Consider the following 26,740-nt stretch of genomic DNA (forward strand, 5'->3'; position numbering starts at 1 on the left):
TCAAATTCTAATTCAAACTCAGTTGATCCCTTGGGGGGAAAATATCCCCTTCTTTGCTTTGCTGCCAACTACCTGGGACAGGACATATGCAAAAATGCCGCAGGAAATTCTTTCTTTGCTTTGTGGCCCCTCTGTGCCTTTCATAAGACATGCCCACTTGTTTCTGCAGACACGCTTTCAGAGGGAAGAAAAGGGTCCCCTTAATTTGAAGCCTCTTGAGCACTGCCAAAAAAAGCCAAGGATGTTCCCAGATTCTTTGTGTCTATGGCAATTACAAGTGGCTTATGCTTGGTGGCCCTCCAGTAAGGCATTAGGAATACAAGGAGGAAGCAAACACAAGCAGACAAGTAAAATGAAATCTCAGTCTGGTCGTGTTGAGACAGCTCAACAAAACCCATGGCTTAGTAATATACTGTACGCAACACATCCACTGAAGCCTTTCTGCCATCTCTGTAAGAATTTATTTTTATAAACACAAATTACAAAACAACGCAGTTAGAAAAAATCAGTTCACAAAACATTTAAGTACTTTAAGCTTATTTAATAAGTTTTGCATATGTAGAAAAATAAAGTAAGGTATGAAGTGCACTGATTTATTGTACAAATCCCTGTTGACTGTATACAAAATAAGTATTGCTAAGTCAAATAGCAACAGCAAAATAAATATTTAATTTTTATTTTCAAAAGAAGTTGGCTTAAGGAAACTCCCCATTGTCTCAGCCTCAAGTGGTTGCTCAGTGTGACAATTCAGATTAAAACTGGTGCTATTACTGCAGAACCCTTCCTTCTGTACAATGAGATACAGCAGACTAACCACAAATGATAGAAGAGCATTCCAATGGGAAGGGACATCAGGGTCAAATGGAACCCCAAACGTTTTTTTTTTTGACCCAGAACACCAAGAAAATGTAAACAAGACTCACTGAAATTAAGCAGAACAGAAGGGAAACAGAAATGATGAACAAGGTTGAACCTGGTAATATGGATGCCACCAAACGCCAGCATTGCCATAATCCACTGACATGGTAAAAGCAGAATCTTCACAGCTTCTTGGACTTCTAAGAAGTACCCTATTCATTTTCACAGAGACTGGAATAGAATCTCAGGGTCAGCAACATTTTGAAGTGGCAGGCACCTACTTTTTTTTCATTACCTGAAATACTGTGTAATGTGGTACCACATTATCAAGATCAGCAGTAGAGAGTCCAGAAGCTAATTTTGTAGTATCTTCAAGACTGGGCTTTCCACAATTCAGAGCCTGCATTTTCTGTCAGTCCCCTCAACTAACTGGATTCAGCCCTTGAGCAATGAGTTATCCTTTTGTAAGATGGCTGCCAGTGCAAGAGCTCAGCCAAGAAATTAGTGACCCCTTTTACAAGACATAAAACTTTGGAGGGGAATAATTTGTCAAATACTCAGCCCTAATGAATTGCAAAATGGATAATAAGGCTGTGCATGCTTTGAAAATGATTGGGAAAAGGTGCTTTGGAATACATAACATCTCTTTAAAGGAACAGTGTCTTTTTTCAGGCTCCCAAGAATCAGAATTCTCCCAACATTATTCACTTATTCTGGATTGCACACACCCCACCAGACCCAGCCTTCCCAAGAAGGCACACAGAAAGTAATACATGCATTGTCAAATTCCATCCCTGAGAAGTGATCTCTGTCAGGTTCAATCTTTTGGCCAAACAGAGTTTTCATTGCAGGGCCAGGTTCACCAAGGTTCTTCAAAAAGCCACTTACTCAGCCACCTGTAAAAACTCTGAAGTGAAGACAGCTTCTGCATAGTCCTCACATAAGCCCTGGAGCTCAGCTGCTACGTCTGTCAGTGCTTCCTCTGTCAGCTCCTCTGCCAGGCTGAAAGGAAAGAAAAGGAAGGAGCTCAACAGCAAGGACCTGAGTTCCAAGGCTTCTATGACATCCTACAACCTGATCTAGGAGCAGCAGAAAGGAGTGGGTCCAGATGCACTCACAAGGCGCTGAGAGGGAGGCAATGAAACAGAGCAGGAAGAGACATGCAAGTGTTTGCGCACTCACTAGGACTCCCACTGGGCATTTGTTCTACTAGAGCCTCTAGCCCAGCGTTTCTCAACCTTGGGAACTTTAAGATGTGTGAACTTCTTATTCTTATTCTGGATTGCACACACCCCACCAGACCCAGCCTTAAAGTCCACACATCTTAAAGTTCCCAAGGTTGAGAAACGTTGCTCTAGCCTATGAAGCCCGCTCTTCTGAAGCAAGTCCTCTGCCCTATCATCCATCCATCCATCCATGAAGCACAAAGGTAATTAACATCTTCCAGTTCTGCTTCCTGCCCTGTCCCACTCAGAACACTCCCCCAAAAGCTGGGTTGGCCATCTGTAGCTGCAGCCTAATTTCAACCCCCCCCTGAAAGTTTTAACCTCACCGTGGCAATTCACTGAAGGAAGAAAAAAGGAGTGGTCCTGCCACATTTTGCCAGCCTTATGAATTGTTGGCCTAATTACCTAGCAGGGGAAAGGCAGCCCTTGAAGAAAGAAAAGTTCCCCAACCTAGTGGCATGCCTAGCATGTTTGATACCTGGAGCAGATCATTTTTTTAACACCCCCTCCTTCATTGCTGAGAGCCAGTTTGGTGTAGTGGTTAAGGTGTCAGACTAGAAACCAGGTGTAATGGACCGAAGGAATAAACTTGGAGGACAGGAGGAAGAGCTGCAACCAGGACAACAAATAAAAGAAATTTGAGTCTGGGGCAGAAATGTAATTTGAGAAAGCATCTCAGGCATGACCCTCCCTAGTTCTCACAGACATAAAGGGAAGGAGGGGGGAAGCACACTGAGACTTGCAAGATTCTGTTACTGTAACCTTATAATAAAAGTAGTAGCATTCATAACTCTGGTTTCCTAATCTGGTCTACCTTGAAGGGCTGACACCAGGAGATTGAGTTCTAGTCTCACCTTAGCCACAAAGCCAGCTAAGTGATCTTGAGCCAGTCACATCTCTCAGCCCTGGTGTCAGCCCTTCAAGGTAGGCCGGACTAGGAAACCAAAGTCATACAGGCCAATATTACTGTTATTATAAAGATGCAGTAACAGCATCTTGCAAGTCTGAATGTCCTTCACCCCTCCCTCTCTTTGTGAGAACTAGGAGGGTCTTGCATGAGAGGTTTTCTCATGTTACAGTTCTGCCCCGGACTCAAGTTTCTTTTGTCTGACCGTTGTCTTGGTAGCAGCTCTTCCTCCTGTCCCTCAAGACCATTCCCTACATCTAGGAAGAAGGAACTGGTGAGCCACTTCTGAAAAATGCTGCCAAGAAAACTGCAGGGAGCAGTCACCAAGAGTCAAAACTGACTCGAAGGTGCAAATTTTGTCCTCTGTCACTGACACACTGCCAACTGTCAAACAGCTAATCAGGGCACGGGTAGCGGCAACCCCACTCCATGCCCATTGTTAGCCTTGTGTCTTCAGCAGCGCCCCTTATTGCCTGCACCCAGCTGGTCTTTCCCCTCACCCCTCCCTTGGTGCGCCACTGCCCTAACCCTACTATAAAAGGATCTCACACATATGTGAATCAGGTAAGAGCCTGTGTCCACTGGGGATGGGCTTGAAGCAAACAAGAGCAAAAATGTTAGCCATGGCAGTTGGGGAAGGAGGTAGAAACTTTGAGCTTCAAAGATACAGGAGCAGCTACTCTTGACAACGCCTCTGAAACAGAAGTGTGAAGGAAGGTGACACGATATCCAAGAAGAAAGCAATTAGTCTGACAAGTCAAAACAAATGATATTCTAACTACTCAAAGCAGTTCTTTTTGCCACACTGGAAAATAGTGAAAGGAGCCAGAGAAAAACAAAAGTGAAAAACAGAAGCAAGGAGATGGACAACCTCCTAGTGGCTCTAAAAGGAACCACAACACACTTCTCTTTTCTTCAGCCTCTTAAACATTTTTTAAAGGCATAGTACAGATTTTTGAAATAAACCCTCCAGAACATGCCAAGAAAGCAAGATTCCCCATACCTCTCTGCAATATTCCAAGGTTTAAACTGCCCCACCTCCTCAAGGAAAATGCACTTCAGGTGCTGCTTGTATCGGGCATCATAATCACAGAGGCTTTGGAGAACATTTTTAGGAACTGAGAGGAAAGTGCCAGACTCTTTCTGTGGGGGAACGTGACGCATAAAAGACTGCAGAGTCTCACTCCTGGGCTCCGACAGCTCTTCATCAACAGCACTGAAAGCACAAATACCACCAGAGTTAGGAAAAGTAAGCCCTAAAATTGGATCAGACCAAAACCCTCTATGGTCCAGCTATGACCCACACAATACTGATGAGAAGCTCACAGGCTGGACAGGATGGCAATTGCCTTCTCCCCCATTTCTTTCCCTGTGCCTGCTGTGCAGAAGAATGTAGGACCCTCAGATCAGATTCATAGTTCAAAACCAACAGCATCTCATCAAAGAACAGCACTTAACCCTTTCTATGCTTCTCTGCCTCCCTAGCTAGCTTGGCGTATTCTTCTCAGGCTCACTTAAGGTCAAAACAGACCACCTATTTCACCCAAGCTTATTTAAGTGCTCACTTCCCCCCACCTTCTTCCTTTCCTGTAGGTGCTTGTTTCTCTCTGACCGCTCTCTTGTGTAACTTCAACCACTGATTCTAGACCTCAGCTCCCTATCTCTTGAACTCCCAAAGAAAAAGTTAAAGCCAAACAAGTTTCAGTGAGAAGGTGAAGAGTCATAGAAAGCAAAGCTGCTTCTCTCTCACTCGAGCCCCCACTCAACTTTCATTCATCTGTTCATGTTGAAAGATTTAATTCTGCTGTGCTTATAAGCTTCTTTGAATACTCTTTGTATTCTTTGAAGCAAAATGGTGGGCTATATGGAACTATCTCAGTCTATTTAGCACTGACATTCCTACCTACCCAGCTCCCACTCAGCTTTCCACCTTTCCTTCCAACCCACTGTCTGCAACAGCATATTCTCCTTCTGTTCTTGAGCCCAGTTACATGACGTTTTCCTCCCCTGGTTTTATTTTCCTAAAGAACTGGTACTATTGCTGTCCTGTGATACCTTGATCATTTGATTATTCCTAAACATTCCATACATTCTAGCCAAGGGGGCAAATCTTTTTTTAGCATAAACAAAGATAATGCATTTAATAAACATGAGCTGTTTAGGCACAGTAAGCTGCTAAATCTCTTACTCACCTGGCATCCAAGGGTTTTTCTAATACAATGGCTACTTGTGGCTCTTTGCGATTGTCTAGTTTTGTTATCTGGATGGGGTGAACAACCCCAGGTTGTTGGTCTCTCACTGCAGACTCTTCCTCTAGGAGAAGGAGTTATCAGAAAAATAATTACCTCACCCATACCAGAGTGGACAAGCTCCAGCTGTATTTCAAATTTCATCTTCCCCATTCCCATTAACATATTTTTATAGAAACATAAGCCAAGAGGAATCTATGGACTATGTATTTGTTGACCATGAGAATGTTTACCTGAGAGACTACATCACAGCTTCAACCAGATTTATTTGTCTCTTTCCCTCATCTCTACAACATACGTACAATAAGAGCTTAAATATACTGTATATATTCTCACATACAGATGAGAGAGAGAACTTGACCATTTATCTATAGCTATGCCCATTCACTGTTCAGCTGTTATTTCTTAAAAATCCAAAGACAAACCAGAAAATTACCTTTGCTCTCCTGAATCCAGAAATCAGCATCAGAATAAGCAATCTGGTTGTACCGTCTGCGCACAGCTTCTTGGTAGTGCTTCAGTATACACAGATAAACCCAATATTACTCAACAATTTAGTTACTTTCACTGGGTTGGGGAAAGACAGGCTGACAGAGGGGTGATTAAAACACTGCTAGTGACATGAACTGTTCTACTTTTGTGCAGTGAGCAGCTCTAGCTAATGGAGAATTCAGAATGGGAGAAGTTGTTATCTTTTCTCTCTCTGAAAAAGGAGTACTTTTATACAGTATTTTTTGTACAGGATACAATAAATATATAGTATTCATGACCTGCCACAATCCTGTAGGACTCTAGAAAGACAAAAACAAAATTACAAAAGCAACATAAAATCCTTAAATCATATAGCCCCAAGTCTCAAATTTGGGGATCAAATTTTGATCATGGAAGAGGGCAAGAGAAATGGGAGTGTTGGCCAGGGTGGGATATCTCTGCATCTCTAGCAATTTGGGTATCTCTAAGTAAAACCTTCAGAAATCTCAAGGAATCTTCAGAAAAGGAGGGCAGAGCAAGCCCTCAATTTGCAAGATACAAATTTTGGCCCAAGACAGCCTTCCCCAATCTGGCACTCTATGCTGGCTGAGGAATCCTGGGAATTCCAATCCCAACACATCTGGATGGTGTCAGATTAGGGGAAGCTGGAAGAAAGTACAGAGTAGAATCCCAGCTATTTCTCCCTCTCCATTTTTTTCATGTGCAAAAATTCATTCATTCATTCATTCATTCATTCAATTTATATAGCAGCCCATCTCAAACCAGTGACTCTGGGCAGCTTATATCATAAAAACAGTTAAACAATGAAAACAGTACAAAAAGAAATTAAATACAAATAGCAGCCAAGAAATATTACAATCCATTGGTCTCAGCACAACCAGGAAACAGGGCCCTTCACACACTTGGGACCCCAGGCCCAGGCACACCAAATAGGCTGTTTTTTCCCCTTGTATGAGGACAAAACGCAACTCCTATACCAACAAAATACAGCAGGTTCTCAAGATATTCCTTGAGCTCAGTGCATGAGTTGCTTGATTCCTGAGAGACATCAAAGCTCAGTAACTGATGCTTAGGCACAGGTCAGAACTAACAAATGAATGCACCTCTATTTCCTCCATCCTCTTCATCATTGTCTCCAGATCAGACATGCTGAGCGCAGAAACAGTCTCACGCTCCATCTTCTTGCACTCTTCCAGATGGCAATCCTCCAAGCAGTTACCTGGCACACTTGTTGCAGCCTAACAATTGAGAGAGAGAAAGAGAGAGAGAATAGCTTTTCCCCTAAAACAACCTTCCAGACACAAAAGACCCACTGGGAGAATGGGAGAAGTCCTTTAAATAAGCCAAGCCACAAAGCTTCATCAGAGGCCCAACTTATGTTCCATGAATTGGTAACACACTATTAGAGGCACACTGGACCTTTCCAATGTCCAGTGATGAATGGGTATCCCGCAACGGCTCCTCCTGACCAATATTTCTTTCCAAGGAGAGATTCACTTTCTAACGAAACAAAAATATATCCATCAGTTAGTCAGGATGGCCTACACCACCTCAGTCTGAATTAAGATGTTTTGGTAGAAGTCCCAACAAAATAAACTCAGTTTAAGAGCATTTATAGTTTCACAGCAGCTCTCTGAACTTGGAAGAGCAACCAGAAGAAATCTTGTCCATCACCTGGAAAAGAATATGGAGGAGAAGAAAAGGCAAACACTTTGGAAATCAGGTGGTTTTTGATCAACTTACATACATGAGATGCAGCAGAAGATTGCTGGCATTTAACTCTAACTAGACTAGCACAAATATCTCATAATTATTTATCAAACCATTCTGCAATCAGAAGGGAACATTTTTTCATATGCAATGGTCTTGTGAAAAGATGGCGCTGTATTAGAAAAATCAGAATAACAACTGAACAAGTAGTAGAATGTGTTCCAGAGTTGGGATTATTACAGGGAATAACTCTAAACAAAAAGGAGCTTATTGTATTCTTACTCCTAGCTACACAATTAATAATTGCTCAAAAGTGGAAATGTTTAATAACCTATCACTGAATAATTGGCACGCTAACGTATGGTCAATTGCTCTTACAGAAAAAGTTTCTGATAAAATTCAAATGATTTCTCAGAGGGATGAATCACATTTTTATTAGATTTGGAAAGATTGATTATTTATTTATTTATTTAACATATTTGTATGCCAATCAGAAACAACATAGAAAAATACAATATAAAACAACTCTGCACAAAAAGAAAAACACAACAGCACTGCAAGGATTGAAAGAAAATAAAATAGGCAACAACAACTCAAATCAAGGGAAGACTCTGAAAAAACTTAGAGGCCTCTGGAAAACCAGCAGACAGGGAACCAGCCTGATCTCCAGAGAGAGACTATTCCACAGTATTGGTGCTGCAACCAAAAAGCCTAATTATGCAACTTATGCTAAATCTTATTTTGATAAATTCAGTGTTATGTGTAAACTGTGATTGAATATTGAAATATATTGTTTTGGGCTATTGTCTTGTATTTTTGTTTCTTCTTGCCTTTCAGAATATTAACAGTGAAAAATTTAAAAAAAACTGGAAAAGAGTACATGGAAGTGTTTTGTCTCAAAGGTGAAACTTTATTTGGTTTTAGAACCCTTCAAAGCTCATTAGAAAACTTTGTCAAGATGCTCACTTGGAACAATGTTCCAAAGTTAAATTACTTTAGGGGATTGGGATGATTAAATAAGCAACCTTTTTTAATACAAGGGAGGAAAAAAAGTCTGACACCTTTTACAATAGTCTGTAAAGTCTGACACTTTTTGCATAAGTTATCACTCACTGGATGCACAATATGAAGTTGTTTAACAACCAAGTGAGCTCAACAACTCACTGGGGGAGATGGTTTCACAGGGACTTTGTGATGGATTTCAACAACATGGAATTGAGAAAAAAAAACTAAACCTGAGAGCCACATCTGTTTACAAAAGTGGAGCTTTCGTTTCATCCATAACTACATCCAACATCTACTTTAGCCAGCTGACTTTTCTGTAGGTCTTTTTAGCCATTTTTCTCCCAAGTCTACCCGATCATTTAATGCAGGCATTCGCGCCCTCCTGCCTGTAAGCATCCCTTATTCTGTGACTCCTAGACCATCTTTAGCTAACCTTATTTTTCAGGATTTTTGAAAAAATAAAGGGCAAATAAACACATTAAGTCCCTCATAAAGAAAGGCAAAAATTTCAGACTTGCTTATCTGAGGGCCATCACTGTCCTGCAATGGAAGGACTGTGTGTACTGCCTTGAGTTCCTGAGTGAAAGGCAGGATATAAATCTAATTAACTAATGAATTAATTCTAATGAGCATGATTCAACTGTTGCCTTATAAGCTTTACCTCTTGCCTTAGCCAAGGCCCACAATTTTCATTTGGGGCCCTGGCTAATACAGGAAGTAAGACCTATGAAACGACAACTGAGTTATGCTCATCTTATGTGAAGTACCTGGCCTTAAGCTGCCTTTCAATAGAAGACCTGGAAAGAAAGGAGGAAGTGGTTTCTTCATTTCATCAATAAACAAGGAATTATGTCGAAAAAGTCAAAGGGAAAAGAGGAGAGGAAGAGTGTGTGACTCTACCTGTGCTTTTGCCAAAAGGGGCTCCAGACACTCATGAACAGCTTGCTCTACGTCCTCTACAATCAGAGTCGGAGAAGCGCCATTCTCCCTATTTTTCAAACAATACAGCACAGTGAAAATCTGATCACTCGTGTCATCCTTTAAAGATGTGACTAACAGCACACACATAAATCATAGTAGGACAGCCTGTATAATTCAGCATGTCTCCAGACTGGGCACTCGTACTGAAGCACACGCCATTCAGAATGCAGGCTTTTATAGTAATATGGAACAGCCTAAAATCCTTTCCATTTGCATTCCTTGTTTAGTGCACTCCTGAGAGAGAAGACTGAAATAGCCATCTCTATCCCAGGTTTTAATTCTTTCCTTACCAAATGCAAAAGTAAAAAGAAAGAGAAATACACCCAGGGAACTGGAGCTTCCAGTGTCTACCTGCAGCCCAAAATTGCAGCAATTGGAAGCTTTTTCCAAAAGTGAAACCCCAGCTGATGCATCAGTCCTCACTTATGCTCCTGACCAAGCTAGCACTGGAGACTATACACAGAATGAACACTCTCAAAAGAGATGAGATGATGATGTCAGAGTATTATTTAGATCCAAAATCTTACTTTACTCCCCTGGGAGTTATGAAAGATAGTGAGATTTTTCTGTTGCAACATACTTGCAAAATCTGACATCTGACAAGAGGGGGTCAAGTGCTAAGCAGGAAGGACTGACACCCAAGTTCACATATAGTTTTCCAAGAAAGCAACAAATTATACACACAGCTTCTCAGGAAAACATGGCAGTCAGGACTGCCTTCTGCAGGTGCTTCTACTCTGCTTTATTCAGTTAAACTAATAAATAACAAGTAATGATGGATGCAAAGCAGGGTTTTTCACTTTGTCCCTCATAATTGCAGAAAATCATCCTATCTGCTTCTTTTTGGTCAGGATGTAAAATCTAGGGTATTGGCACATTTCATTTTTTTTCCATAGCTAGTTTTCCTTTACTTGCTATATTCTACACTGGTCCAGGAAATCAAGCCCAGTTCAGATCTATTTCCAAAGTAAATGTCTTTCCATATGGGCTCCAGTCCAAATTTAGAGTGACAAAATGGTATCTGTTGGGGGCAAATTAAAAAAAAATCCACATCTATGAGAAAGAGCCAATTTGGTGTAGTTGTTAAGGCACCAGACTAGAAAACAGGAGACTATGAGTTCTAGTCCTGCCTTTGGCACAAAGTCAGCTGGGTGACCTTGGGCCAGTCACTCTCTCCCAGCCCTAGGAAGGAGGCAATGGCAAACCACTTCTGAAATCTTTGCCAAGAAAACTGCAGGGATTTGGCTAAACCAGCCTTTCTCAACCTTTTGATCCCGGAGGAACCGTTGAAATATTTTTCAGGCCTCAGGGAACCCCTGCACATTCAGGCTCAACTGTAGGCCAGACATTACAAAATTATTATATTTGGTTCATGTGCATACTGTATATTGCATTAACGGTGTTAACTAAAAATAATGAATGAAACTTACCTCTTTAATGTGAAGTTGCCCGAATTTGAAATAATTTTTTAAATAAATCATGATCTCCCAGGGAATCCCTAGTGACCTCTCGTGGAACCCTGGGGTTCCACAGAACGCTGTTTGAGAAACCCTGGGCTAGGCAGTTACTAGGAGTCAATACTGACTCAAAGGCACCCCCCCGCAAAAAAATTCCCAAAATGCAAACATTAAAAATCCACAACTTTCCTCCCTACCTTTCATGCCTACCTGGGCACTTCTTTCTCAGGGATTCCTTCTCCCTTTGTCTCCATCTCCAGGGATGGCTCGGTATTTTCAGGACTTTTCTCCAGGTGCCTGCAAGAATGTTGAGTTTAAGTGGGAAAAGAAAACTAACAGAGACAAGCTTATCACTCTTGCCACCCCATTGGCACCAATTATAGATAAAGTTCCACATGATAAATGAAATAGAATTATGGACATTGGTGTAAACATCAGCTGGTGAACGAAACATTTCTTCAAGCATTTCTGAAAGAGGGACAGGAATGAATCTCAAAAGAACATGAGAATCTCCTCACAAAATGCTGACAGTTGACACTGTAACTGTCACAAGAAAGGATCTCCAAAGTGGTGACTGCAGGACTATGACTAAGTTTACATTCAGAAAGTTCTAAGTTCACTCCATATTAACACTGGGTGAACATTGGAAACATCTGTAATTCTGCAGAATACAGAACACACTGAACCTAATGAGTCCCTCCAGTGGGAGGAGATGGCTGGTGACAAATTTGATTGCTTGATTGATTGATAGATAAATAAATAAATAAATAAATAAAAAATAATGAATCAGATGTCTGACCCATCTTAGTACAAGGCACCTCTGAATGTTTCAGCCTCCAGATAAAAATCCCAGAAGCTATACTTGAAGAAAGCTATTGCCATCTGCTCACACAGATAACCCAGCATAACCCACTGTACATGTTTATACACCTAACAAATGCCCTTGCAGGGGTGCTCACCTACCGCAAAGAGCGGGAGAGAGGGGACTTGAGACTGGGAGGCATCCATGGGACCCTGCTATCTCGGATGGGTGGTTTGGTCTCCTTGAGTCGGAATGCAACGGTGGGCTCTAGAAACCGGGCCTGTTTGGTTACAGGCCGCGCTGCTTTTGTTCCGGGAGGTTGACGGCTACCCTTCAGAGAAACAAAAACATTAAAATAATATGTGTTTTCAGACAAGTTTAGCAGTTTTTCATCAAAACACCATCTATTAAAGCTTTCTTTTCAATCACTGTAATTTTGGGAGAAAAGACATTACATCATGGGAGAAACACCGTCTCACAGCACCTAAAATTAAGCTTAGAGACAAGGAAGAGGAGTAGTAGCTGGTGATTATATATCTGTACCTGAGGTCTGATGGAAAACAGGACTCCCCTCTTCTTCAGGGTTCCACTGTCAGAACCAGAGCCTGCTTTCAAAGGTCCTGGTCTCCCCACGGCCTCCCTCATGTACTGTACAACTGCCTCTCGCTCAGGAGGGAGTACATCTTCCTGGGCTCTTGGGTTGCAGTGACTGATTGTCTTGTGTGGTAACAGGATTACAGATTCTGGATGTTCATCTAAAGTCATTTGTTACAACAATATTATACATACCATATTGATTTATTATACAACATCATGACACTTTACAAAGAACAGGTAAGAATAGTTCCATACCATCAGGCACTTACTACCTAAAATATAGGACAAGAAACAACAGAAGAAGTATGCAGCAGAGGAATACTTAAAACAGGGTCAAATATACTTAGTTTGATGGGAAGCAGAGGGGATAATTTTAAGGGGAAGCCAGAGCCTCTTCACATAACAAACATCCAAATGACCATTTTTTCCCCCTCAGTTTCTTCTTCAGAAGCACATGCATCCTCAATTCTGAACATCCAATGGGATCAGAACTTAAGTTACAATTTCACCCAGAAATCCCCCATTTCATCTGTGCCTACAACATTTCTGGGGAAAAATGAATTTGGGCCAAACAAGATCTGTAAGGAATTACTAACCAAACTTCTTCCAACAAAACACCCAGAAGACTCACCAGGAAGAAGTTTCCAGGCCACTGAAGGCTTTTTTTGGTCCAGCACACGAGATTTTTCTTTTTTTGGCAATCTGTTGGTGCCTTTTGGTGCCTCAGCTTGAGAGTTGGAGAGCCATTCCTGCCCTTTCTTGGGAGGCTCCTTTTTGGACAACACAGAGTCTAAGTCCTGCCATAGCAATTTGCATCAGGTTAAACATACAAAAATCTTACGCTGAGCTTCCACAATCCACCCCACCGAATGCAAAGTTCAGATGGATGCTCTGCCTTCCTAACCAACAAAAAGCAAACAACAGGCCTCTGAATAAACTAAATGAAAAATGCTACCTAGCTAATATATTCACTGCCTGCTACAGATTTATGGATAGTTTTAAGATAATTTAATTATATTTCACATTTCATTAGCACAATATGTTTTTAAAATATTTTAAAATATCCTCAATTAAATGTGTAGCTCAAGAACCTAGCAACAGCTCACTCCATAGAGACCAAATACCAAAACATGCCATTATTTAACACTTATTTCAGGGGGACCCATGTTCTCTGGATGATGGAAATACGTTCCTCTCCATGAAGAGTTTTATACACTGTCTTGGATGCCAAGCAAAGGAAAAAAGTACTCTCTCCTGACCTCAATTTGCAGCAGCAGATCTACGATGGTATCAGGAATGGACGAGTCCATCTCGAGGCAGGCAGAACAGAGAGAGAGCTGCCGGATGAGATTGCCCAGCTCCTTGCAGTGAGCAGAGGCAGACTGCTGCTCTGACTGGTCAGCAAAACGAGCGACAAACATCTGCAGAGCTCGGATGGCACCTCGGTGAGCTGCTGCCAGCCTGGCCATAGCCCGTGACTGCATCACAAAGGAAGAAGAATTCTGGCTTGAATCAAGTAATCTCCTGTCAATAAACCCAGAGCAGCTTAGCCTGGTCTTCACCCACTCTGCTCTGCTCTAGGTCAGAATTCTCCAAGCTTGGCCAGACATGTCGATTTCATTTCCCCAAACTCCCCAGCCAGAACGGGCACTGGGGAAAATTCTGAAAGTTGAAGCCCACACAATCCAAGATGCCAAGATTGGAGAAGGCATTTCTAGTCTGTATCAGAAGAATGACTGAAATGGAATACCGCAAAATCAGACCACTATGACAACACACAAAGTAGAACCAAATGTCAGGCCTGAGTGGAAGAACATATGGTTCAGAGTGAAGAGCACACTGAACATAAAGTTTAAAAAGCCATTGTCCACCCAGATGCTTCCAACTACTCTCCAGAGCTGTGTTTCTCAACTTTGGCAGCTTTAAGATGTGTAGACTTCAACTTCCAGGATTCCCCAGCCAGCCATGCTGGCTGGGGAATTCTGGGAGTTGAAGTCTACACATCTTAAAGTTTTTAAGGTTGAGAAACAGTGCTCCAGAGGGACCTTTCAGGGAAGCTCCAGTCCAAAGGCTCCAACTGAGCCTTTCCCTCACCACTCAGTTTTCCCCTGAACTTTTAAAGCAATTTCAGCTCACCTTCTTTGTGTGTTTAATTTTAAGGGGACTCAGCTTCTCCAGTTCTTCTTGGATTTGTTTTACCTATTTGATAATATGACAAACAAATTAACAAGAGAATGCAGTTGGGAAAACTCTTTGCCTGCATCACAGAGTCTGGATTTGGAACTGAGCTATCTGGTTCAGATGGCCTTGTTTTGATTCCCCATTTTGGATCTGAAATATCCTCCCAAAATTTCCAGGGATCATTCAGACCTGTTGCTGGAGCACATAGAGCATTCGGGCAGAGCGCACAGTTTGCTCCTGCCTCCGAATATGGACACGGCGTTCTTCCTCAGGATCCAAATATTCTTCACTTCTCTCTGGGGAAAAAAAGTTTAGCGAAACAATTGACTATGCTCGGGTACTAACAGACAATTTGGTGCAGAAAACATGAAATACGTGACATAGAAAATCACAGCTGAGAAGAGACAAGGAAGAAAAACGTCCACACCATCTGAAAATGTTCCTCTTCCAAAAGATATACTAAATGCCCCATATCCCATACTAGCAGCTTAGATCCACAGTTACAAAGACTCATAGTTATTTGCTGTCAGTTTGCTTCTCACAACTTACTTTCCCTGTAAGGTCAATCTTTCACCCATTTCTCAGGACTAGCTGCAACAGTACTGGCTGCAGGGAATTCAAAGTCTCCATTCGGTGGGAAATGGACAGAGTCAATGAAGACTCTTCTGCTCCACCAGTCACAGACGTATATGCGAGCACCTAGCTTGGTAAGCCAAGAGAGTGCCCTGTATCACTTCTACTTCCTCATATTACATCTCATTTAAGACAGCCATGCAGTCCTATCTTCCAAAGGAAGCCATGATCAAGTTTTGGCCATATCACTACAGCCCTTTCCCACTTACCTTTTGTTGCTAGCAGTTCAATTTTCTGAATGTAATTCTGAAGCTCTTTTTGTAGCCTTCTGATTTCTATGGCACTTTTGTCTTCCTCTTTTTTGGGCCCAGGTCCTGGATCGTGGGTTGGTGGAGAATCAGACAAAGCGGGTTCTGACGTGACACGACTTGGAGCACAAAGGAGGACTTTTGCTCCAGAGCCAGCTGTCTCCATCTTGGAACGATTATTAAGCTGGTGTTCATACTTCAGGTGGGACTTAGTTGCTCTCAACCCTGCAACATTCCCTGATTCCTTTCCCCAACGACACCCCACAGGACGCTTATCCATCTTGGTGAGATGCTGCTTCACTTGCTCTTGCAGGTGCTTTCTTTTCACATCTCTTTTGGCCAACTGAACAGCCAGGTTGAGCTTCTCTTCAGATACAACTGAGAATTCAACAGAGCCCCTTGGATCAACTCTATCACCAGCATCTTGATTCTGTTGAATCACTGGCTGCTTCAGCTTTTCTATGATAATTGGAGAGGGACTGGTGTAGCGGACAGACAGGTTTTCAGGCAATGCAGGAGTGTTCTGACTGAACTGGAGCTGTTCCAAACATTTAAAATAGGTAGTTTGGTACTAGGTGAGTATTGGGTTGAAGTCTGCCAAATGCAAATCTCTGTTTAACCAAAAAATTCATTGGAAAACTAAGCCCGCCACTCTCTTGCAGTTTAAGCTGCTTCATAGAATTGTGGTAAGGACTAAAGGTGGTAGTGGAGAACACTATATCTACTATTATACCTACTCATGTTTCGATGCACAGAGCAGTCACAGACTAAGAAGCTTACAAGGATCCTAAATTCTTTCCCAAGCCAGTAAACTAAAAACTAAACAATGTGTTGGAGAATTAATCCAAATTATATAAACCTAATTATCTGTTAGCATCTCCCCAGAGAGGTCAGTTATATAGCCCAGACAGTTTATACAAACTTTAGAGGAGCAAGAATAATTGTGGTAAAGCATCTGAGGAAGGAAGGAAGGAAGGAAGGAAGGAAGGAAGGAAGGAAGGAAGGTGCATGCCATAAGTTTCCAGGGTCCCTCTCATGTTCATCTGAGGAAATTCCAACAATCTAAAGAAGCCTTACACCTCAATTCATACATGGAAAAACGCAAGGGGTTGTATGAAACTTATTTAAAGGCAGAAAACAGAAAACAAACCCAGACAGGACCTTACTTCTTGGGTTTATGAAAATTAGTACTAAAAACACAAAGCCTAGGCAATGTGTTCCTAGGAACCAGCATCCTCGCTTTGTTGGTTCATTTAAAAAAGAAAAAAACGACAAGGGAGAAGTTGGCAATGCTAGAATACATAGTGGCAAGCTTCTTATTACAAGTTAGCATTTCATCATGTAAAGAAAAATCCACAGAAGATGTGATGTTGCCAATACCTGTATCTGTGGGGCCTTTGGGTCACTTTTGGTCAGCTGTGGGTGGGATGTCAAAGGAATACCAGCTGTAGTTGCTTTTTGCAGCTCCATCACAATCATCAGAAGCTCAATCTCCTGTTCATGAGGTTACTGAAAGTCAGCAAATATTAGAATTTCCATTAGCATAAAGACATTCTATTTACTTAGCTCAAAGACTCTCTTACTGTTCACTTAATTAGGCATAAGAATATTAATTTCCTGAGCATGATTAGAAATGCATTCCAGTCATCAGCACTTACAATGCTTAGGAAACAAGAGTTACAGTTATCTTTAAAAAATATTACTGAATCATTTTGTTTGGTTTTGTATTATCCATGTTTATTGTTTTAATTGGTTTTGTAGAATGTTTTAATTATTGGTTTTATTACACTGCCCAGAGTCACTCCGTGTGAGATGGGTGGCCATATAAAATTGACAAACAAATAAACAAACAAATTCTCAGATGAGTCTATATAGCCAACTGTCTCTCAAAAAGCAGCACAAAAATGAACCCTCCTTTGCTGCTTGCCTCCAATATCAGGTATCTGGAAGCAATGCCTAATTATGAAGGAGAAAGTGGAATATCAGGAGTAAAGCTTCCCTCCCTCCTTGTATTAGAGGCTAAACTTGCCATCATTCTTTCATTGACATAACCAAGCAAAGGCACTGACAGGCTACAGTTCCCTCCTCCCCCTTTACAAATAATTAGAGAACATGGCAGATACACAGCCAGGGGGCTTTTGCAGAGAAGTTGGAAACGGCAGCCCACAGGAAGTGACCCCTCTAAAAATTCGGTGTGCTTTTAAAGCAAGCTGACAACAGGGACAAGGACTCAGAGATAGATTTGGTTCAGGGACTACCACCAGCTGCCAATCTTCATGCTACATGACTAAAACTGGCAGATACACCATTCCATCCAATTATCTTGTTTTCCCCGAGCTGGAAACAGCTAAGTAGATCGGTGATCAGAGACAGAACAGGATCCAACTATAGGTACCTGATCATCTGCCACAATTATAAAAACTCTGATTATACTTTAAAATTTCTTAACAATAAAAACATTAATCACAAGGATGTAGGCAATTCTTTTCCAGAAAATGTTCAGAAAATATTACATGATGGATATGCAAGATTTATAGGTACACCAAGCTTTGACGATCGATCAGTGGGGGAAAGAAAGGCGGTGAAGATATGATCCAGCTTGATCACCTTTGATCTGCTTATGACAGCCCGAATGTCTTAGAAAGAAGGAGATACATAAGCAGGAGTGGGGAGGGCTAATCAGATCCTCCTTGCATGGTGCAGTCTATCTTTGAGCAGCATTTGCAGCCAATACATTTTTCTTTGGTTAGCCGCTGCAGGGAGCTGGACCTTTGGCCTCGCTGCTGCTATTTTTTTCGTTAGGTCTCATTTAGCCTAGATAGGTAGCAAAATCACGACGAGATTCCCTCTCTTCCCCCCCCCCTCCATGAAAGAAACACGAGACAAACCTGACGAGCTACCGGAAGGAGGCTACAGAAGAGCCATAGCGGAGGTCCGCTACAGGGGGAGCCGATCCCGCCTCTCCTTACTTCCTTAGCAACCAGCGCTCTGAAGGACGCCTTGTAACAGCCCGAGGACAACGGGTGGCGATAATGGCCAATTCCCTTCCCTAGAAATTCGCAGCGCCCTCAATCCAATCCTGCAAATTATTTCGAAACTTCTTGGCCTGAGCGGCCACCGTCACTGGGGGGAGTGGTCCTTGCTTTGCCCTAAGCTTTCCACACTTCCGCCCTTCCAAGGAGACACGAGATTCCACCATGGTCTGGAAAGAGATTTCTGTGCACGGGTACGCCGAGTTCGTTCGGGTCGCCAGCGAGCAGCACCAGCGCGGCCAAGTGTTTGTCTATTTTAGCGGTGACAAAGATCCAGCCAGCGGCGTTAGTTGGTGCCCAGATTGTATTAAGGGTAAGCCATCTCATCTCCATATATTTGCACGTACGGCTTTCTCGGACTCGTCCGAGAGGCTCGTCCCTGGGGGAGCTGGGGGTGTTGACGACCGACAGGAAGCTCTGGAGTGAGCTGGTCCATGAAGTCACGAAGAGTCGGAAGCGACTGAACGAATAAACAACAACACGGCTTTCTCCACCGCCTTTTCCCCATGTTCAGATAAATGTAAGTTCCGGGGTGATTTTGACCAAGATGTTCTTCCTTAGATTTAAATCTTTCTAATTTCTTCTGTAAAATGGTTGTAGGTGACCTGCCTTAAAAGGATGCTTGAGAAATTGTCTCTGATACCTTTTGAGGAATCTAAAATGCGAAGTCTTCGTGCGTGCACATAAACAGGCGTCACTCTACATGGTATGAACTAGCACGAGTGAGAACCGGTTCAATGGAAGTTCTAGTGTAGTGTTTCTCAACCTTAGCGACTTCAAGCTGTGTGGACTTCAACTCCCAGAATTCCTCAGCCAGCCAAGTCCACACAGCTTGAAGTTGCCAAGGTTGAGAAACACTGTTCTAGTGAAACAGGGAGGGGATACTGCAAGGCTTTTTTTTTTTTTTTTGCTGGGGAGGAGGGCGCAGATATGAAAGTCACAGTATAAAACCTATTACTAGTGTTTCTTCTGCAAGATCTCATTGGAAACCTAATCTTTTTTTTTAATTCTAGCTGAACCCATTGTACGGGCTGAGCTCCCAAACCTGCCAGAGGGATCTGTATTCATTTACTGCCAAGTAGGACCCAGAGATTAGTAAGTAAGACAGTCTGAGAAAGGTGATAGCATAGAGTAACTTTGGTTCAACCATCAAATAAGCATTGTACATAGTTCATAAAAATGTAACATTTAGCCTATTGTCAGGTTATATGAGAGCCTTAACGTAGTAAAGATGTTTATAACCTTCCATGTGAAGAATGTCCTCAAACATAAGGAGAAGACATAAAAAAGCAACTCCTTCTAAGGAACAGTTGCAGAAATACTGGCTTTAGTTTAAGTGCAACAGAGACAAATAGCTACTCAGATCAGATCCTGCTCTGCAGTTATTTCCTGCTTATACTTTGCTTTCCTCTGTGCCAGATCTGCTCTTATCAGCTGAACTTTACCATTTTGTCCTCTAAAACCTGATAATTGATTCTATTTATATAGCTGCCGATCTTACTGCATGCAATTCTAGGCGGCTTACAATAAAACAAATAATAGGCTGTATCTGCCAAGTGTTGTTTATTTAATTTATATAATTTAAAATTCTAGGGCCGCCTACCCACTGGACAATACACCAAGACTAGAAACAGAGAAAGAGTACTTAAAAACCCATTGTAAATGGCAGGCACCCCAACCAAGAAGACGTACCTACTGGGCCCTATAAGATAGCACTCCTTAAAAGTTGGGAGCAGAGTTTGTCAACTCTGTTGCATTTGTATTTTACAGAGTTGGAGAAAGGCACTCCCTAAAATATCCAGGCCCTATGCCATGTAGGGCTTTGCAGCCAATGACCAGCACCTTGAATTGCACCTGGAAGGTCACTTGTAACCAAGCACAGATCACATAGCAGAATTATTACATATGCATGCTGACACACACCCATAGCTTCTTGTACCATTGCATTCTGGACCAGCTGTAGTGCCTTGTTTAAAACCAACAGAGTGCAAATTTACAGCAGAGCTGCAATTGGCTGCTGTTTGTTTTTCATATTATATCCACACATAGCCGCTGTCCTGTGTATTCCTTTGCAAAAACTTGTAAAGTTTTCCCCACCCGAAAGTTGTTTTTTCTGAAACACAGCAATGTTTTCAGAAGATGATGGTTGAACACATTGTACTCAAATGGTCTGATGTTAGGAAGAAAAAAAAACATTTTTCTGCCTGGATCACATCAAGTGTAGTGTACTTTTACCTAATGCTTGCCTTTCCCAGTAGTCTGCCAAATATGGGAATATCATTGGGAACATCATTTTTTTGTGAACTTATCCACACAGAATATTAACAAAAATGGTTTTCTTCCAACTTTCAAGAATATCTTAAGCCACAAAACTTTTTTTAAATTTCTCCATAGCTGGAAAAATCCCAATAACGAATTCAAGAAGAATCTTAAGTTAACTGGTGTACCTACACTTCTTAAATATGGAACTGTAAGTATATGAGCTTTCTAATTAGTTCGGAAAGAGTCAAATGTGGGCAAAAGCTGTACTTAACAGAATTGCCAAATAATATTTCTTCTCCATTCTTAAGCTTGGCTTTATATGTTGCTCTGAACTGAAAATTGTAAACCTTTAAGAAATTCTATTTGTAAGAGACTTGGTCTAATCCTGTATATATTCATATAAAACCCTATATATATTCATACAAAATTAAATCTCGCAAGTGTCCAAATACAACTGCTTTCTGAACAAGATCAGGCCCCTGGTGTCTTAAACTATTTCTCAGCCATGAAAACTGAGTAAGAAACAGAGTTTCCCTTTGGGGGGAGATGGGCGGTGACAGAAATTTGAAATATAAATAAATAAATAAATTTAGCAGATATAATCCAGTGTCTTCAAAAAGTCCAGCCAGTGCCAAAAAGGGATTATGGGAGCTCTGGAAAGCACGGAGTTAGGAAAATTTTATTTATCTAAAAATAAGCCATGTTGTTATTTACTTAGCAATATAACAACAGTACATAGAAAGGAATGCTTCTACAAAGGACTTGGACCTTCTGTCATACTTGGAAAAGCAATAATGTGTCCTTACTTTTGTTTCAGCCTCAGAAGCTGGTGGAAGAAGATTGTTTTAAATCCAATCTTGTGCAAATGCTGTTTACAGAGGACTAAGCTATTACCAGCAGAGGAAGTACTTTGAAATGAAACCATTATCATGTCAAACTGCGAGTGAATTAAGTTTGTAATCTCTTGGCCAACTGATTTAAATAAAGTCACTGTAGAACTGGACTGTGCAATTGAAATTGTGGCTAGTTTATATGGGTAGATTGGGTATCTACTCAGAAGGATAGATTGGATTCTCTTAGCTTCACTGTCTAAGGCAAATATAATTCTTCGGAAGAATTTAGGCTTCTTCAGTAATTTGCCATTTTACACATTTTAAAGCAAACACCCACGGCAATAAAGAGTGTTGAAGTTCCCTCAAAAAGTGAATAATATAGTTTCATCACCTAGTATAGATGAATGTATATGATATGTTATAGTTCTTGTAATATTTAGCGAGCTCCCGAAGTTAGCAAATAGGAGGAGAAGGATGAGCAAGTATAGTTATTCTACACATTTAAGTGACGATCAAGAAAGTGCCTTAGAAAAAGAATTTTCTGAGGGCTAGAAAGCTGGTGTACCTGGTTTGTAGGAAAATGACTGCTGCTTGGTTAATAGACATGATCAGTGAGGCTTTAAACACTGAAGCAAAATCACTGAATTAACAGAAATGCAATCACTAAAGGGAATACCAACACGGTTTTGATGTAAAATATCCAACTTTAAATTATCTCTATCAGGGCTAGTGGAAGCTGGGTTCCTCTACCGTTTGCCAGCTGTTAGTGGCATATTACACCAAAGTCTCCCTGAACTCAAGTATAGAGAAATCCCGCTGCAGCTATAAAGTGTAGAATTTTCCTATCAATCTGCACTGCAAGGACATTTGCATTAAAAGCAAGAAGTTCTTCACTATATGCTACATATCTACCTTAACTGTAGAATTGGAAGAGGTTACAAGGGTCATCTAGTCCAACTCTCTACAGTATACAAGAAAACCAGTTAAACTATCCATGAGAGGAGGCTGACCAGTAAGCCTCAAGCTGTATAGCTAAGAGGGATGCTGGGAACTGAACAAGTTTTTCCACCTGCTGCAGTTACTGCTGATGCTTTACATCCAAATCACTGGATCTAGGATTACAAGGCTCTTTCCTATACATTAAGAGAAAGCCAGAATACTGCGTCTCTATTTACTAACATCCACAAACTGGCACACAAGAAAAATGTTTAGCCACTTTTACTTCACAGTGAATGTTCCAAAATACTCTTCTGCTGCACAGTATCAGGAAACACATTTATACCTTTAAATCAGAGGGGAATAAGAAGAATCTCTTACATCTGCAAGAAGTCATTTGTTTAGTCTCTGGGAAATCTGACATTCCAAACTGAAGCTGCTATACTTCCACAGGCAACATTTTACTAATGCCATCACTTTGCTCAGGCATTTCAGATGACAGTGCCCCAGATTAAGTCCCCAGGCTGCCTTCTGCGTGCAAGGAGAGCTTTTGTGGTGCCAAAAGGCTCATTTGACAGAGGTGCTGTTCTGCTGCTGCTGCTGCTGCTGCTGCTGCTCTGTGAGGGCCTGCTGGAGGCGCATCCGCTTGCGGGAATAGTGTTGCCAGTGGAGTATCTGCTGCTCATCAATGAATTTTGCACACTGGGCATTCACCAGTTCCTTACGAAAGTGTTCATACTGGAGCAGTTCTAGCATATGCAGGCATTGGGGATACCTTCATAACAGAATAATATGTTTTAAGATACTTTTTTAATGCTTTTCCTAAGCCACCAGCACTCTGGCAATAAACAGTGAATTCTGTAAGTAGGAAGGAAGGAATTGATAAATATTCTAGTCACTTAATTTGAAGCAAATTACCAGTTTTCTAGTACATTTAGTGAACAACCATGCATGTTAATTTTAATTATAACATAATACTATTTTGCAGTTACATAAAACTTCCACATTGCTCAGAAAACCAGCTTTTGGTTAGCAAGTAATAAATTTTTAATTACAACACATATATCTTGTGAAATACTCATTTTGGCTCTCTCTATACAAATGAAGAGACACCAAGCCAGATTTCTTATTCAAAAACTAATTACCAAGAATTTTGGCCCAAAGTCACCCCGTGATGGCTGAGAATAGATTTCAATCTGTTTCTCCCCAGTCTTAGGCCAGAAATCCTAAAGGGACACATGCTTTATGTGTGAATGCTTAAGATTTATCCTCCTTTTTAAAACTTTTGTGACAGGCATGGCTATAAAAAGTACAGTTCCAATTCCACCTGTCAGGCTACTGGTGCTCTGGCAAATACGGAGAGATCCTATGCATATTCACCAAAATAAAATCTAGTGAACAGATAAAATGAAACAGGCCAAAGCTGGGTTTCTCATGCATATTAATCAATGCGGCATATTAGTAAAAAGCCCATGGTCAGGCTTCCAGGATCTACAATAATTTGGGGATATCACATGCACATCACACTGCTCCTGACCAAATCCCTAGAATTCTACCCACGTAAGCATAAGCATCTGTGAGGTCTCCTTCTACAGACCCAGCTGCAGGAGACTGGGGTGATCATTTCTCATCCTACTCCATTTCTCTAGGGATTTTGATGATTCCTGTTAAGAGGGGACTGGCAATCCTTTCATAATAATACAGTTTTATGCTATGTATTTTATGAACTCTAGACATATTTAGTACAAAGAGGTAATAGTATGGTAACTCTTACTTTAGGTATTTAGCATACTCTGGTTCCTTCCAGTAGAGCAAGTATTTTAAGTAGTTTACAAATGCTTTGTCTTTGAAGTATCCTCTCTGGGCAAGAACTAAAAGAAATACAAAAATAAATTCACCTTAAAAATAGATTTTTTCTGTAAACCTCACAGCAATCTGTCCTGTGAGAATAAAATTACTGTTATTCTCCAATGAAGACCCAAAATAAAAACACAGCTATAAAACAGTATAGTTGTTCCTGACCAAAGGTCCAGCTTTCTGATTTCAACAGTTCTAGTATTAACTTTTTAAAATTTGTGTTGATACATTTTCTTCCATTTGTAACCTGCCTTACAGATTTTAGCTAAATCAAACAAACAAGGTTGAACCTAGCCATCATCTTTGACATTCATTTTAAAATATTTTGCCCATCGATTTGGGCTTATTTAGGAACACACATTAATATATTTCTGATTAGTTTCCATATTTTATTGTTCTCAATTTTGTACATTTTGTTTTGTAATTTGCTGTCTGCATTTTATGATGCTTGGTTGAAGAGGCCAATAAACAAATCCTGATTTATATCCCCATTTTAGATACTTACAATTGAGGTAATTGGGGTTTGCCAGACACTGCACAAATTCCAGCTCTAGCTGGAAACGAAGTCGATTTCCAGTATCATCTGAGGCAATAAAGAGAAAGGAGTGTGGAATTATACAATATATATTGCATGCATGAACGAGTAGTTTTTATACCACTTAGGACAGAACTGAAAAAAATATTTGGGATTCTTAAGATTTAGCCTGTACCAAACTTAGAAAATAATAAATCTCTGATACCAGCATTTTTAGTTCCTAGACAACTTAACATATAAACCAATATGAGTGTCTCATATATCAGAAGTTGGTTATACTGTTTAACAAAATTCAGAAGGAATAAAAGATATCTACCACAAGACCAGGATGGGAAATTATCTTAATGGAAGCTCCTCAGTAATCTGCTGAGAACAAAATACTATTTTTTTCCTTTGACCATTTACTGTATAAAGTCACTCATACAACTTCAGACTACATATCCTACATAAGACAGGCTTCAGACAAGAAAATCTGCAAGCTATACTTCCAAAACCCTGCTGAAACCAGTGGGGTTAATTCTGCATGAACCATAGTAGTACTAATCACTTTAGGGCCTTTGGCATATCTTTAAGGTCTGTCAACAGCCAACAAGCTGCTTTTTAGTTTACGTGCAACTTTTCATATATCTGATGTGATCTTTCACAACTTGGAACTACAATTCACATCACTGACCACGCCACGTGGGGAAGATGAGCTGCTGTGAAGCAACAGATCTGGTGGACACCTGATCGAGGATGGCTGCTCTCATGTAACCAGCAGACACAAAGGCAAGAGTTCTCTCCCAGCTCCTCCAACTGCTGTGGGGCTCAATATTGAGCCTTTAATGCCAATTCCTTCTCCTTCAAGGACACGCCTCATTTCCCTTTACGATCGCCGAAGCAAGAGGTTATTCCGTATCAGGAGCAAGGAAGCTGCCATGCTTTTACGCTGGTTTCACTTACTTGTCTCTACAGATGAACTGATACGACGGGGTTTTTGAGTTAATATCATCAATAATATAACAGGTACGACTTAATTATACAAACAAGCTAGTTTGGAGGGCTCTTAAAAAGGGAAAGCCAGCCAGCCCCACCTCCCCGTTATTTTCTCTGACCCGCGTCCACTCACCGGCCTCCATGGTGACGGAGACTCTCCCACGACCTCAACTCCACCACCGACCAAGATGGCGGCGGCGGCGGCAGCGGCTCTGCGCCCTCCAAACTTGTCTCAGTGCATTCTGGGAAATTCCCGGAGGCGGTCCGGGCGCGTTGCCACGGCAACAGTGATGCCAGAAGCGGATCTCCAATCCCACGAGGATTTTTTTAAAAAGTCTTTTCCTCTTTATTTAAGCAATGCCCACATTTGCTAAATAAAGAGGCATTTCATTGAAGTATTCCCACTGGCTCTTCACAGACATTTCTATTACGCCATAAGGATTCCCTAGGCAACCTCACGATAAAATAAAATACCTCTAACCACTCCTAAATCATGACTCTTGGATATATTAAGTCCGTCCACTGTGCTGAAGCTAAGCCATAAATATGGATTATTTAGATTTAGCTTAGCATGTTGGATGGTTCCACTCAGTTGTGATTTATTTAACAATTTGTGGTTATGCAAATAAATTTATAATCCTGTACCATATATGAGTCTGGTCAGTAATTCATTCTCTGGCATCCCCATTTTTTTTTAAATGCAGAGATTGGGAACTTGTAACTCTTACAGCTTCAGCAAAGGATCGTTACCTTGTCGTGGTGCTGGAGCTTGAGCACTGCAGTCACACCACTAGTCACTGAATTACCACTCTGATTAATTCAGAGGAGCTGGAAGAGATTAACTCCCGCACTCCTCTCTCAGCTGTGTTTTCATAATACATTTCAGGATGGTTGTGCTTTTATCCAGGATTCCTGGGTAATAATGTTCTTGTGCATGTAGCCTGTATGGCCAACTGCAGGCTCA

General features: G+C 41.2%; 4 protein-coding genes across 4 annotated transcripts in view; 2 read left to right on the forward strand and 2 right to left on the reverse strand.

The window, feature by feature from the left end:
* Positions 1-26,740, forward strand: part of LOC134494196 (adenylyltransferase and sulfurtransferase MOCS3-like) — a 56,965-nt gene that overhangs the window by 14,043 nt on the left and 16,182 nt on the right. The window lies entirely within an intron of this gene.
* Positions 651-18,311, reverse strand: KIAA0753 (KIAA0753 ortholog). The gene is made up of 16 exons (XM_063299199.1): positions 18,235-18,311; positions 16,727-16,855; positions 15,308-15,884; positions 14,655-14,761; positions 14,421-14,483; positions 13,544-13,762; positions 12,916-13,081; positions 12,231-12,442; positions 11,849-12,018; positions 11,096-11,182; positions 9,348-9,435; positions 6,836-6,970; positions 5,677-5,755; positions 5,184-5,304; positions 3,995-4,207; positions 651-1,860 (listed from the first exon to the last, which is right to left on the reverse strand). Exons 2-16 carry the CDS (start codon positions 16,823-16,825, stop codon positions 1,743-1,745), a joined length of 2,454 nt encoding a protein of 817 aa, XP_063155269.1. The 5' UTR covers positions 16,826-16,855; positions 18,235-18,311; the 3' UTR covers positions 651-1,742.
* On the forward strand, positions 18,490-21,643 carry TXNDC17 (thioredoxin domain containing 17). Its single transcript, XM_063299260.1, has 4 exons — positions 18,490-18,691; positions 19,392-19,473; positions 20,773-20,848; positions 21,458-21,643. Exons 1-4 carry the CDS (start codon positions 18,544-18,546, stop codon positions 21,524-21,526), a joined length of 375 nt encoding a protein of 124 aa, XP_063155330.1. The 5' UTR covers positions 18,490-18,543; the 3' UTR covers positions 21,527-21,643.
* On the reverse strand, positions 22,677-26,045 carry MED31 (mediator complex subunit 31). Its single transcript, XM_063299247.1, has 4 exons — positions 25,910-26,045; positions 24,772-24,849; positions 24,184-24,280; positions 22,677-23,184 (listed from the first exon to the last, which is right to left on the reverse strand). The coding sequence occupies exons 1-4, from the start codon at positions 25,917-25,919 to the stop codon at positions 22,977-22,979; spliced, it is 393 nt and encodes a 130-aa protein (XP_063155317.1). The 5' UTR covers positions 25,920-26,045; the 3' UTR covers positions 22,677-22,976.

Source organism: Candoia aspera, chromosome 1, assembly GCF_035149785.1.
Source record: "Candoia aspera isolate rCanAsp1 chromosome 1, rCanAsp1.hap2, whole genome shotgun sequence".
Lineage (NCBI taxonomy): Eukaryota > Metazoa > Chordata > Lepidosauria > Squamata > Boidae > Candoia > Candoia aspera.

Coding starts and splice junctions, on each gene's coding strand:
- MED31 (XM_063299247.1), bottom strand. Junction 24,281..24,771: donor AAACCCCAATTACCTCAATT/GTAAGTATCTAA, acceptor TATTTCTTTTAG/TTCTTGCCCAGAGAGGATAC. Junction 23,185..24,183: donor GAGTATGCTAAATACCTAAA/GTAAGAGTTACC, acceptor TCTGTTATGAAG/GTATCCCCAATGCCTGCATA.
- TXNDC17 (XM_063299260.1), top strand. CDS start 18,544: ATGGTCTGGAAAGAGATTTCTGTGCACGGGTACGCCGAGTTCGTTCGG. Junction 18,692..19,391: donor GTGCCCAGATTGTATTAAGG/GTAAGCCATCTC, acceptor TTTTAATTCTAG/CTGAACCCATTGTACGGGCT. Junction 19,474..20,772: donor CAAGTAGGACCCAGAGATTA/GTAAGTAAGACA, acceptor ATTTCTCCATAG/CTGGAAAAATCCCAATAACG.
- KIAA0753 (XM_063299199.1), bottom strand. CDS start 16,825: ATGATTGTGATGGAGCTGCAAAAAGCAACTACAGCTGGTATTCCTTTG. Junction 5,756..6,835: donor AGAGGATGGAGGAAATAGAG/GTGCATTCATTT, acceptor TGTATACTGAAG/CACTACCAAGAAGCTGTGCG. Junction 4,208..5,183: donor GAAAAACCCTTGGATGCCAG/GTGAGTAAGAGA, acceptor TTGTGCTTTCAG/TGCTGTTGATGAAGAGCTGT.